Below are 13,776 nucleotides of genomic sequence, written 5' to 3' on the forward strand. Positions count from 1 at the left end.
CTTTGTAGTTCATTCCCGTTTTTACCCCCAGTGCCTGGAAACCTCTGATCTGCTGCCTCTGAAGACTTATTGTTGGTGGAAATGGAAGCTTATACTAGGTGGTATTTCGTGTCTGGTTTCTTGCACTTAATGGAACATTTCTGAGGTTTGTCCATATTGTTGCCCTGGGAGTAGGGTTTTTGTTTGTTGCTTAATAGTATTCCCGCCCTTGTATGAATGTATCATGTTCTGTTTAGATAGTCATCAGTGGATGGACCTTTGAGTAGTTCTACTTTGGGAGTTATTATGAATCATACTAGGGACATGTATTTACTTGTATGTAAAAACAAGTCCTTGGGTGGACATGTTTTCAATTCTCTTGCATATGTCTAAGGGTGGGATTACAGTTTTGTAAGCTAAGTTTATGTCCAGCTTTTTCTTTTTTTTTTTTTTTTTTGGTCCAACTTTTTTTTTTTTTTTAATGCTAAGCTCCCATCTCTTTGTATTAGATTTAAATGAGAGATCAAGAATCTAAAAGAAATTAAAGTTGGTGTTGGAAGTTCTACTATCTTGTTAACTGAGAACCATTATTTTACTCACTTTTGAAACACAGAGCTAGATAGACATTGTACTAACCATTCAGTACTCAGTATAGTTAACTAAACACAACTGTTTTCTTTGATGACTTGTAATCTTATGAAAGATCATGATTATGAACGTAGCAGTCATGGTTCGGCGTCATTGAAGAGAGTGAAGCTGAAGGTACAGACACACTTGGATATGCTCAGATTTTTTTTTTTTTTTTTTTTACTTCTTACTGAATTCCTGAAACTTGGTTTTACTTTTCTTCTAAAAAAAGAAAAAATATATACATCAGCAGTATCTAGTTATACAGCACATAGGTAAACTTTGAGCTCATAGATTAATTTTGTTGACGACGGACCAAGGAAGTCCAAAGGTCTGGGAGATGGGATTGTCTAAAGCTGTATGGAAACGACAGACTCTGTTATAAGGAAATGACTTTAGGGAGGTCTGAGTGTCTTGTGGTGACTAACATCATCAGAGATAAAGAGCATAATAATAAGACTAGTCCTCATGGTCTCAAGGCAGATGGTGATGATCGAAAGCTGAGAACTGAAAATACAGCTAAATTCAAGTTAAATTCTGTGGTTCATTCATATATGGATTACACTGTTCTGAGCTTATTTATATCCAATATCACCCTATTCAAACTCGAGTTTTAGAATGGCAATACTGGGCTGCTAAATTAACTTCTATTTTAGAAAAAATCAGATCTTTTATTTGGGGAGTTATCTGCTAAAATCAGACCAGGAAAGAACCAGGGCTCCTAGGAGAAGTGGCTGACTTCAGGGCTGAGGCAGAGAAGCTAGATGATGAGCCTGGAACATCTTGTGCAATAAGTAAAAAGGGATTCAGAGAATATTGGGGCTATGTCAGGAGACACAGGCACCAGCTTGAAGACAAGTCAGTTCTGGGGGAACTTTACCGTCAAAATAAATAATATAGGAATGCACTGTATAATAGATAAAAATCCATTTAAATATAAGCAAATGAATGCTTATTTTTTCTAATGTAGAAAGGAGAATTCTATCTTACAGCAGAACACTAACAAGTATAGAAGCACAAGAGAGTTTAAAAAAAACTATTTAGTGGGCGCCTGGGTGGCTCAGTGGGTTAAGCCGCTGCCTTTGGCTCAGGTCATGATCTCAGGGTCCTGGGATCGAGTCCCACATCGGGCTCTCTGCTCAGCAGGAGCCTGCTTCCTCCTCTCTCTCTCTCTGCCTGACTCTCTGCCTACTCGTGATCTCTCTTTGTCAAATAAATAAATAAAATCTTTAAAAATAAAATATCCTTAAAAAAAAAACTATTTAGTTTTCACCATAATAATAATTAATTCAGGCAGGGATCATCAATCCATGCTAAACTTGGTGGGTAAAAGTGTGGTAAAGAACAGGATATTTACATAGTTTCAAAATGCTTCCTCATAGAATTTGCAAATTACTTATTTTATGTGTCAAATACAAGTTAACTTCAGGATGGAGAAAGCTTGAAACTATCTTAACCAAGGGATAACAATTACCACCACCAGGAACCTCTTGTGCCTGCTGGTAAGATGCCTTGAGAACGTGGCACTACTTAAGTATCCTTACCAAAAATGAGTCAACCTTGAGGAAAATTAATATCACAAGTATCTGCTTTGTACTTTTAAAAAATGTCAAGGTCAGAAAAGATGAGAGGGCTGAGGAATCATTTCAGGGGGAAGATCACCTTCTGATGCAGTTCACTTTCTCTGGTGGTCACCCAGGTGGGACATTCACTACCTTCTGAGACTACTCATTCCTTTTTTTTTTTTTAAACTACTACTTAACTTATATTCCTTTAGTTTTTAGCCAATGTCCTTTCTCTTTTCCAGGATTCCATCTTAGTCCAGTAGTATGTATTTTTTTATGGTGAAATGTTAATATATCAAATTATTCATTTTGGCAAACCAATATACTTTCTATATTTAATTAAAGATAGTCCATGCTGTTTCTGCAATTTATTTTTTTAAAAATCCTTTTAAGTCTCACTCTGGCTTTTTTTTTAATTGCAATGTTAGGTCTATGTGCAAAGATATAAAGTACATCATGATTGTAGGTTAACAGTTGCATGGTTAAGATTTATATAACCTTATGTTTTTACTGAATGATATATGCCAAGGCAAGTATGAATATGTGGTATGATGATACAACTCCAATTTTATAAATTTGAAATTCACTTCAATTTATTTTCTCAGGAATTTTTAATTTATTTTATTGATTACTGCCTATATCTTTGGTAACCCTGTTCATGAGAGTAAACAAAATCAATAAATGAATGAACAAACAAATAAATGGAATTTTGTTTGGGGGGATCCCAGTCTAATGGGCCACATTCACACACGTGTACATACTAGAAGACAGGGCTGTCACTACTGACTCAGTGAGAAATGAAGGCCAAGAGAATTTGATGGTCAAAATGTGGTCACTGGAATCTAAGTAATTCAACTTCAGATCCCAATTCAGCTCTCAAGTACAGCCTAACTTTGGGTCGATGGTTCAGTTGTCTTAAAATTCTGGAAAACGGGGACACAATTCTATCTCATAGGACTGTTATATAGAATAATGGGATAAACACATGAAGCAATTGGCAGAGTCCTAATATGTAACCGTAAGGCCTTATAATGTCCACTTTTGTTAGTACATTACACACTCAACTGAAAACTCTGTAATATAAGTGAGCTGGGGAACATCAAACCCTGGTGTATAGAGACTGGCAGAAATCGGGTGCTATCAACACTTTAGCTTTAGGAATGTGAATCACACTTTACTTCCTTCTTCACCTTTGCAGCCCTACTCTCAGCAGCTGCCATCAACATTTTTTCTCCCCCACTCAGAACTGTCACTCTGAATACTTGAAGTACATGACTAGGGTACCCACACTTTTGGATTAAAACACCATGTCCTCACACAGTTCTCAAAAGTCAAACACTGACAGAATGTGAAAGGCAATGACAATCAAGAGACCTAAAGACCACACAGTAAAGATCCCTGAACAAGAAAAACAATGGAGTTTGGGGAAAACAGTAGGAGCAAAGAGGTTGCTTTGAGCAATAGAAACTGGGACTGATAAATCACTTTTGTTTCTGATGTAGGCGCACCACCCGCAGCCAAAATGCTCTCAGCAAAACGATGGCCACTGTCTGTCTTCAAAGATGGTCTTTCCTTACCCAATACTCATCTTCCTCCTTAGAAAACATTGTCTCCCATATAATTCTTACCTAGTTTGCACTGAATACAAGGTTATTCATGATCAACTCTCCTTAACAACTGTGTTGGCCCTTATAGAATTTTGTATTGGTCCAAAATAATTCATAGAGGCATACTATAAACATATTACTATCTATGCAAAGTGCAGTGGAGTTTATAAAGGGTAGGATGATAAGTTTTTGCCTTATACTTAGTTCAAATGGATCAACAGATTAAGGCCCAAGTGTCAGATCTGACCAGGCCCATTTGCTTATAGGTTGTCTCTGGCTGCTTTTTCTTCTCTAACAGCAGAGTTGAATTGTTGTGATGAAGATTATATGCTTTCCAAAGGTTAACATATTTACTACCTTGTCCCTTTATAGAAGTTTGCCAAACCTCTGAAATGGAAGATGCAAGTATAATAAAAACACCCACCTTTACTAAATGCCAATTAAAAAACTGTAAACAATTATAAGACGGACGCCAGGCTGGCACAGTCAGTTGATCATTGGAGTCTTGGTTTTAGCTCAAGTTGTGATCTCAAGGTGCTGAAATCAAGCCCCAAGTCAGGCTCCACATTCAGCACGGAGCCTGCTTGGGACTCTCCCTCTCCCTCCACACGTCCCTCCTCGCAGGCATGCGTGCGTTGTTTCTCTCTTTCAAATAAAAAATACATCTTAAAGAAAAAAAGGAATTTTAAGAGTTCAGAAGGTTGGCCACTTTCAACAGGGCCATTTCAGGAAAAGTTTTCAAAGCCAACAGAAATAGAGAAATAGAACTCAAAGAATGAGAATGCAGATGGGTTCAGAACTTCTTGGCAACAGAAAGTGATATAAACATGTCAAGCACAGAAGAAGCAAGATAGAGAATGGAACTTCCAGCTCATGTGGGCATCACTCTCTTATGATGCTTTGCAGAGATCTTTTCATGTTTTCTGGTTTTCAAATCAGCATGTATGTTTCCCACAAACCATACTCCATGAGCCTCTAGGTCGTCTCCTAATTATGTGCTTTCTATCCAGCTGGGAACCCCACTCTAAAAAGGGCCAAACTCCCAGATACAAGGATGTGGTAACAAACAAACACTGTAATTAAGGGCAATCTTTGAAACCGTGCCTCCATTTAACTTTCTAATCTTTTCTGTTATTGGATATTAATATTCAGCACCAGAAGAATGAGATACTGTTTTTCTTCCAAAACAAAATCACATAACTATGCCACACATTAATATGCAAGGATTAGGATAGTGTTACTCTTCTATTTTTGTATGTGCTCTTTTCCTAACGTTCCATGAGGCAAGGAGGCTAGATGAATTAGCAGGACTTTTAGTCTTAAAAGATAAGAAATCATATTGCTTAAATCAGAAAGGATGTATTACATGAAGGTCTAGTAAAGCTATTTCAAAAACCTTTTGAAAAGTAAGTTTGCATCAAAAATGTATTTATTGCAGAAAGACAATTTATGCTTACATGTATATGTAAAAATATCTTGGGCTCAACACTAAAAGCTGCTGTCATTATGACCTTTTGGCAAGTAATTCAGATTGCTACATTTACATATCCTGCTTGATGTACTTACAAGGTAGGAGAACTGTAAACTAACCATAGTTTTCAAATAAGATTTATATTTAAAAGTGAGAGAAAATGACTGTCTTATTTGACGTATATGTAGTAATTGTTGAACTGTAAAAGAATGAGCCACAATATGTAAAGCTTCAAGTATTACAACTTAAGCAAAAACAAACATGAGTGGGGAGAGAGAGGGAAATGGCAGAGGGAAAGACAAACCAAAAAAGTCTTCTTGACTGAGATAATCCAAACTCATAACTACTGTTCTGATGTGAAGAGATTATTTTTTTTTAAAAAAAGGACATTCCAAACTCAAAGACTAAAATATTTTACTATTTCAACATAAAATTCTTCCAGAACTCTTATAATATGTACATGATCCTGGAATACATTTCTCACTTCTTAGCTTATTAACAATGTGTATATTTGAAAATAAATATATACAATATTTCAAAACAAACCCTTCAAGACCATATTTAAGCAATGACATCCAAAGAAACTGAATTCAGGCACCATATAACATTTAGGATATATGGTATCTTGAATATCAAATGTTCTCTTGTTACTCAGAAGTCTTCCTTATACAGAGGTTGCTTCTAAAGTAGTTTTCTTACAGAGCCAAACATCCTGATGTGCCAAGTCCAATTTCATTTTCTCCAGTACTATAAAAAAAAAGATAAACAAGTAGAAAGTAATTAGCTTCAATTTCACAAAGAAAGACAAACAACAGAGTCTATAGTTCTAAAAAATGCTTAGTTCTTGGCATGACATTTTTAGCTACTGAAAAGCTGTTAACTTATTCCACAGAGTGCACCCACTTCATTCCAGAACCGATCTGGAATCAAATCAAAGACAGCAGTCCTGAAAGAACAAGGAGGCCCAGTCATGGACTGTGTGGTGGCCAACACAATAACAGTGTTTGATATTAAAATATCAATTGGAAATGAAAGAAACCAATGTTTGTAGTACCTATTTTATGCTAGGCACCCCCACAGTTACCTCAGATATTGCTTATAAAGAGATGTGGAACACTGTACCTCTCTTCATTATTTCTCAAAATTAGCATTCAGTGAAATTCAGAGAATGCTACCCATTACTTCTGAGAACTGGCTAATATAAATTTAATCTGCAAGGGTTAATGGTTGTCTTTAACATGTACGGATGCTGCCAGTCACCACTCCCAGTACGGACAACTTTTTTTTTTTTTTTTTTTAAAGATTTTATTTGACAGATCATAAGTAGGCAGAGAGGCAGGCAGAGAAAGAAAGGCTCCCTGCTGAGCAGAGAGCCTAACGCGGGGCTCTATCCCAGAACCCTGAGATCACAACCTGAGCCGAAGGCAGAGGCTTTAACCCACTGAGCCACCCAGGCGCCCCAGTACGGACAACTCTTAATTGTTTGCGTGAACATAACTGAGTCACCCATAACTCATGCGCCACCTTGTTCAGTAAAATATATGCTGGCAACATCTTGGAGGAAATAAGAATTCTGGACATGGGCAACATAATTTTGTTTCCATTAACTTTACCTCACTATTACTCTAAGAAAAAACAATGAAGGGGGAAAAAAAACCCTCACTGACAAATATTTGTGGGTATGTGTGCATATTCATGTATATGTGTAAAAATGTGACAGATGTTGACTGATTTTAATCTGATACAATTTAAAGTGATTCTAGCAATAATATGGTAAGATTCAGCTTTAATGCTTTTAAAAGGAATATAATTTCTGATTTAAGAAGTTGTTTAAATATCTTCTAGAAGACAATATCAGAGAAAATAAAAATAAACTTCTCAAATGGTTGTTGGCACGTATATAAAATCACATACATTTATTTGTTGCCTACTATGTGACTATGTGACAGGAACAGCTCAGGTTTTGTGAGAGTCCCTGTGATACTCAAGACAAAAAAAGCCTGAAGACCTATACGGCTCATACACAGGTCACCACTCATACACACACAAGTATATCCAAACGTTGGGCAATGGGTGGGGAACTCATTCCAGGCAACAAGCAGAGGTGGATTGTTTGTGAGGGGTTGAGGGAATTATTGGGTATGAGAAAGAGCCATGGGGGTAAATCATCAGAGCTACAAAGAAGACTCTTTTTCTTTTTGAAGGCTGGTGGAAGATTACTGAAGTTGAAAATGCGGGTTAGAGCCAAACTGTGGAGGGTTCTCACAGACATGCTACGAAGTCTACATATCCTGGAAACAAGGAAATCCACACATGTGGATACGTATGTTTGTATGTGTGGGAGAAACACTACTACTGAACACTCTAACAGGTCACCTAAATACTTGTGAGCGTCTGTCTGCGGGGGAAAAGAAATCAGTAATACTATGTAGCAGAGTCAGTCCCAAAACATTCAACTCCCTGATGAATTTATATAAAAGGGTTTGATACAACAGAGGGGCAGGGAAACAACAGCATGACAACTAACTTTCCTAAAAGCAGTTAATGAAGCAAACAGACAAATCTTACCATGGATTATACTCAAGTGTTTGAAAACTTGCCCCCCAGAAGACAAGGAAATTAAATCTCTACAGATGAAAAATAAACTGTAGGGCATTTTAGCCAAAAATTATGGGGCACTCTGCTAACTGCTGCTATTACAGTAATTATTCTTAAGACTTTAAAACATTTGTAGTGTCACAAGTGCCTGTATGCTGTTTTTAAACATGGTGGGTTCTGATGGCTACTCGTGCAGCAGGGCTGACTACACAGCCACCCGAGAGCATGTGGGGGGCAATAAAATTCAGGACTGGCTTACGGTCAATGTGCAAAATAAATGTTACCCCACATTTATCATATTTATCTGGGATTAACTGGTTCCAATGACTCCTTTTTATAGCACACTCTCTTAGCTGTTTGCATAGCTGTTTTGTTTTGTTTTTTTTCCTTTTGAGGGGCAGATGAAACATTAAGGAGAGCAAAGTTAAAGATCATTTTCTTAAATTTACAAGTATATTTTTTAAAACTCACAACTCACAACAAAATCCACTCATCTCTAATAATTTAAAGCTTAAACATATGTATCAAGAAAAACATGACATAGAAACTAAAATTTCTACAACCTGTGGTCTGGGTTTGAATCTGTCCCACATTAACCCTAAGACCATGAGTTACTTAATCTCAGCCTTGGTTTTTCTCTTCTGTAAAACAGGCCCGGTAATTCACGCACAGGCGTGAGGATTAAAAAGGTGATACAAAAAAAAAAAAAAAAAGGTGATACAGAGAAAGTTCTTTATGTAATTTCTCATACTTCTAAGTGTACAATAGGCTGTAATTATTACTATTACTATTGTTTCTTTGTTGTTAATTTTTATTCCTCCCAGGATAATTCAGATAAATGAGGAATAGATCTGGGACACAAAATGATACAAAATACTTTCATATGGTATAATGGTATTGTGATAGTTATTTATTTAAGCCACTGGCCTGGGAATCATCTATGTCTTTAGAAAGTTATTAACTAAATTAAAAAGAAAAGCTTGGTTTTTGAGAAAAATTTCTCTTTGGCTAAAGAATTCAATACTTTTTGTTTTGTTCAATTAAATATTTTATACTTTTTTTTTTATTCCTAATGATAAAATAAGGTACATAACATAAACTCAGAAAAATGCTCTATTCTCTTCTCCTAGGTTATTTTTTGCATCTATGCGCTCTCAAAGTAGATCAGAGAGTACAGCAGTTACAGACCAAACATCCTACATGGGGCTGAGGTGTTAGGGTCAGCACATAAAGGTAAACCAGGAACATAAACAAACAAAATTACTCAAATAAAACAAAACAAAAAAAACTCCTCAGAAGGCAACACATTACATATAGTCATCTCTCCAAAAGTTCAGAACAGGAAGCTTTTCCCTTAATACTAATGCAAAAAAAAAAAAACCCCTCGGGTTTCTTTGAGCAGCAGAAGGGGCAGATGGATGGCCTGCACTTAGAAGCCCCATTGTACAAAAAAACGAGAATCCCCGGTAATTGGAGTCACACTCAGCATGGCAAGGTGTCATGTCATAGGAGACACTTGGGATCTGAAACATCCCTGAAGAAGCTCTTCTCACCTTTATTAGGATATATGCTGTTAAAAAAAAAAAACATGAGGCAGAATAACCACACTGTCTGTCTCCTTTCACTGTTTGTTTGTCTTTGAAATCACCACAAATATATAAAGTTGAATTCTCTTCAGTTAAAGGCACATAATATATGACTGCATGTTCATGTGCCCCTCTGCTTGGATCTGAGCTTTTCTCCCCTTGAACACCACGGGGGTTAATTAAGGATTCTTACCAAATGTAAAGCAGTGCTCCCAGTATCTTGAGCTGGAACTTCGGTAAACTTTCTGAATGCCATCTGTTCTTACTGTTTTACTCTGTCTACAAAAAATACATCTCTAACCCTGGTTAATCTACCAAGATTCAATTAATTAGATCAGTATGTACTAAGATGAAAGGAAACCACACCTCGCTCTTCAGCCTTCTCTCATCAATCAGTGGAGAGAGAGAGACAGGAGAAAGCAGAAACAGAGAAGAAACGGGCTGTCATGTGAGAGATTACCAACCAAAGGCTAGTTTTAGAGCAGTAAATGACACAAACTAAGTGACCTCTACCTTTCTGTGCGGACAAGAGTAGAAAGCCCTTTAAAGATCATTTCAGTGGGGACAAGAGTTCTGATGATGCAATCTCAAAGACAATGACCTAAATAAAAGTGTTTTTCAGTGGAAAATTTGTATCACTAATAGGTGGGTGTTGCTAGGCAACAAATATTGCAGTGCTTAATCTCTACCCTTCCTTCGGAATGGTACGATGGAAGAAAATAAGTCTTTTCAGCATGCAATATAATAGTTGTATGTGGCAATTTTATAGTCTTCTTTTAGACTATAATTTCTTTTATGCTGAAACAACTATAATTTTTGTTAACATGTATCAATTACTTTACCTCCATTTTTAGAAAATTGTCCTAGAATCCACAGTGATTAACAGAAATGCAGTAAAATTAGCCTAAATCAATTAGCAGTATACATCCTTATTATAAATGTTATGAGTGACCAAAAAAATAGATGTTGATCATCCAGATTTGCACATGCATGTCATTTATTCTAAGTATTACTTAGAAAATATATAGTCACTACTTAGAAAATATACAGCATCTAGAAGTGTCAGTTCAAAGAAAAAATAAACTGCAGAGATTAATTAAGAAATAGCTAAGGGGTGCCTGGGTGGCTCAGTGGGTTGATACCTCTGCCTTTGGCTCAGGTCATGGTCCCAGGGTCCTGGGATCGAGCCCCACGTTGGGCTCTCTGTTCAGCAGGGAGCCTGCTTCCCTTCCTCTCTCTCTGCCTGCCTCTCTGCCTACTTGTGATCTCTGTCTGTCAAATAAAGAAGTAAAATCTTTAAGAAAAAAAAAAAAAAAAAGAAAAAGAAAGAAATAGCTAAGCTTCAGGGTGCCTGGAAGGCTCAGTCAGGTAATCAATTCTTGATTTTGACTCAGGTCATGATCTCAGGGTCCTGGGGGTCTCACTGGGCTCTGTGCTCTGGACAGAGTCTGCTTTTCCCTCTCCCTCTGCCCTTCCCCTCATGCTCACTTGCTTGTTCACTATCTTTAAAATAAAATAATAAATAAAATCTTTAAAAAGAAATAGCTATGCTTCGTAATTTCTTAATTTGAAAAGATTTACATGAGGTTAAAATTGTATTTAGTACCTCTTGTAATCTTCAATGCCTAAGCAAATTCCAGTGAAATTAAACATCCTTGGGTTACTCTGATTTTGATATTGTTTCAGCTGCACAAGAATATAGGCACAGGTAATGAGTACAGGCAGTGGTGACTTATTTAACGAAACCCAAGCATTGTCAAGTTCATTTCTTAGGATGTAGAATATTATGGATATTCTGGTAAAGACTTGAATTTGGTAAGCTAGGAAACAACTTTTTATGTGGGTCAGCCCACCCATCTTTAAGTGGGGAAAATGTTAAAACTCACTTTTGTGGTTACAGTAGAGCTTATATAATGTTAAAAAATAGTGAAGTACTGTATGAAACACAGCTCAAATAAATAAAGGTATTGTCCCAGATATGATTATCTCTCACTGTAAAATGGAGCACTGAGATATGATGATGTAAAAAATTTTGTCTATATAAATACTCATGCTGTATTAAGTCTCCACTATTACCTATCTAGGATGACACTGGTGGTCTCTACATTGCTGGAATCATCTAGATAGTTGCTCTTAATTCATATTCATGCTGCTACGGCCTTGATTTTTTTTTCTTTTTTTAAAGATTTTATTTATTTATTTAACAGAGAGAGAGAGAGCACAAGCAGGGACAATGGCAGGCAAGGGGAGAGGCAGAAGCAGGCTGCCTGTTGGGCAAGAAGCCCGATGCAGGACTCAGCCCCAGGACCCTGGGATCATGACCTGAGCCAAAGGCAGATGCTTAACTAACTGAGCCACCCAGGCACCCCCTTATGGTCTTGATTTTAGATAAAAAGTACTATTTTGTTATTAAGAATCTAACCTAGTTCGAGAATTTGTAATGACGAAGGCCAAAGTAATTTAAAATAACTATTTATCCAGGATTACTACATCTTATCTACCATTTTAATGAAGAACTAAAAAATAGAAACCTAAGAAAGACTTAATATTTCTTTCCAGTAAATATGATCCTGTTAGTTCATGCTTATAAAATTATCTTTCCCAAGTCTAAGTTAAAAGTACATCCACCTCTATTACCAATTTATAATTAGCCATATTCTTATTTTCTCTATGAATAGAAAAGGTATATGCATTAACTCTTGGTTCTGAACAATCTTCGTAATTTAACCATCGGTGCTGAGGGTTTCATTTACTTTCAGTCTTGGCAATAGTCAAGATCAGCTTTATATGCGGAAAGCAATTAACCTTTGTGTCTATCTCTGACAAGAGATCAAATTTAGTTTCTATCTCAATGCCAATCACTTTACAGATGTGGAAACTGAGGCCCAGAGACATTGGTAAAGAAAGGTCCTTCTGTTACTACCTCCTTCAAATAAGAATGTGGTCCCTTTTTAATCTAGCCTTTTCTCTCCTGTATTTTTAATACAAGGAATTTTAAAAAGTAGTCCTTCTGGGGCACCTGGGTGGCTCCGTCAGTTAATCCATCGGACTCTTGATTCTGGCTCAGGTCATGGTCTCAGGTCATGAGATCAAGCTCCACATCAGGCTCCCTTCTCAGCAGGGAGTCTGCTTTAGATTCTTTCTCTCCCTCTCCCCCTGGCCATCCCGTCTCAGTCCCAGGCTCGCTCGCTCGCTCTCGCTCTCTCTCTCTCTCTCATAAATTGACAAAACAATTTCAAAACTAAACTAAAGTATACCACTAATTCAGGGGCACGTGGGTGTCTCAGTCAGTTAACCATCTGCCTTCAGCCTGGGTCATGACTTCAGGGTCCTGGCCTCAAGCTCCACGTCAGGCTCCCTACTCAGTGGTGAGTCTCCTCCTCCCATTCCTTCTCCCCCTACTCACACTCACTCTCTCTCTCGCTCGCTCGCTCACTTTCTCTCTCTGATTAGTAAATAAAATCTTAAAATAAATAAATAAAGTATACCACAAGTTCATTCACAGACCTTGCATGAAAGCTCAAACTTTAAGCTAGAATGTATTAGATGAGTGGCAGTTGAGTTTTCAAGGATGCCATACTTAATCCCTCTCTTGTCCCTGAGAGCCAGGGCTGGCCTCCTGACTTGCTCTAAGAGGCCTGCTGCCCCGCTTTCACATTCCTTGGGGGGACAGCCATCATCATGCAGAATAGCAGCCCTGGCTAGAGTAGGGAACAGTGAGAGAAGCAGAGACAGACCATCTAGAGCAGCTCCAAAGTGAAGGTGTGTGAAACCTATTGGATCCTTCAGAAAAATCCAATCACCAGCTGAAAACCACTGAATGAGTGAACTTACCTGACGTAACAGGAAACAAAAGAGCCATATAGGTGGGATATGGCTGAAATCTTGACTGAAAAATCATAAATAATAAATCATTATTGTTTTTTGAGCTATACAGCTACAGATAATCTGAAATGAGGTGTCAGGCAGCAGAGTTAATTTTAAGTGTGGCGTTTTAGCTCTATTATACAGTAAATGCTGAGGAACTAAAGAAGAAAACTGAGAAACTTGAAGTATGCAAGACTAAAAACTCTTGAAGGAGAGAAATTTGTTCACCTGTAATAAGGACAGAGCAAAAATGAAATATAAATGACCAACTCTGAAGGAAGAAGGAAGACACAGAAGTTAGCTAACCTCAAGCATATTAAAACTATCTGAGTTTTAAAAAAGAAAAAAAAAAAAAGAGTGTACACACAAAAAGGGAGAGGGAAAGTAAGTGGATTATGAGGGCTATGCCTGGGAAAGTTTCAGTAACTCCTAACATAATATAGCAGTAAGCAAGACACTGACAAGAAAACAAGTTT

General features: G+C 37.2%; 1 protein-coding gene across 2 annotated transcripts in view; it reads right to left on the minus strand.

The window, feature by feature from the left end:
* Nucleotides 1-5,189: 5,189 nt before the first annotated feature.
* Nucleotides 5,190-13,776, minus strand: part of PIK3C3 (phosphatidylinositol 3-kinase catalytic subunit type 3) — a 141,760-nt gene continuing 133,173 nt past the window's right edge. For both annotated transcript variants that reach the window (XM_082698240.1, XM_082698239.1), the window contains one exon: nucleotides 5,190-5,996. In XM_082698240.1, coding sequence (XP_082554366.1) covers nucleotides 5,982-5,996 — 15 coding nt within the window. In that variant the 3' untranslated portion in view covers nucleotides 5,190-5,981. The remainder of the gene's footprint in view (nucleotides 5,997-13,776) is intronic.

This window comes from Mustela nivalis (assembly GCF_964662115.1).
Source record: "Mustela nivalis genome assembly, chromosome: 14".
NCBI lineage: Eukaryota > Metazoa > Chordata > Mammalia > Carnivora > Mustelidae > Mustela > Mustela nivalis.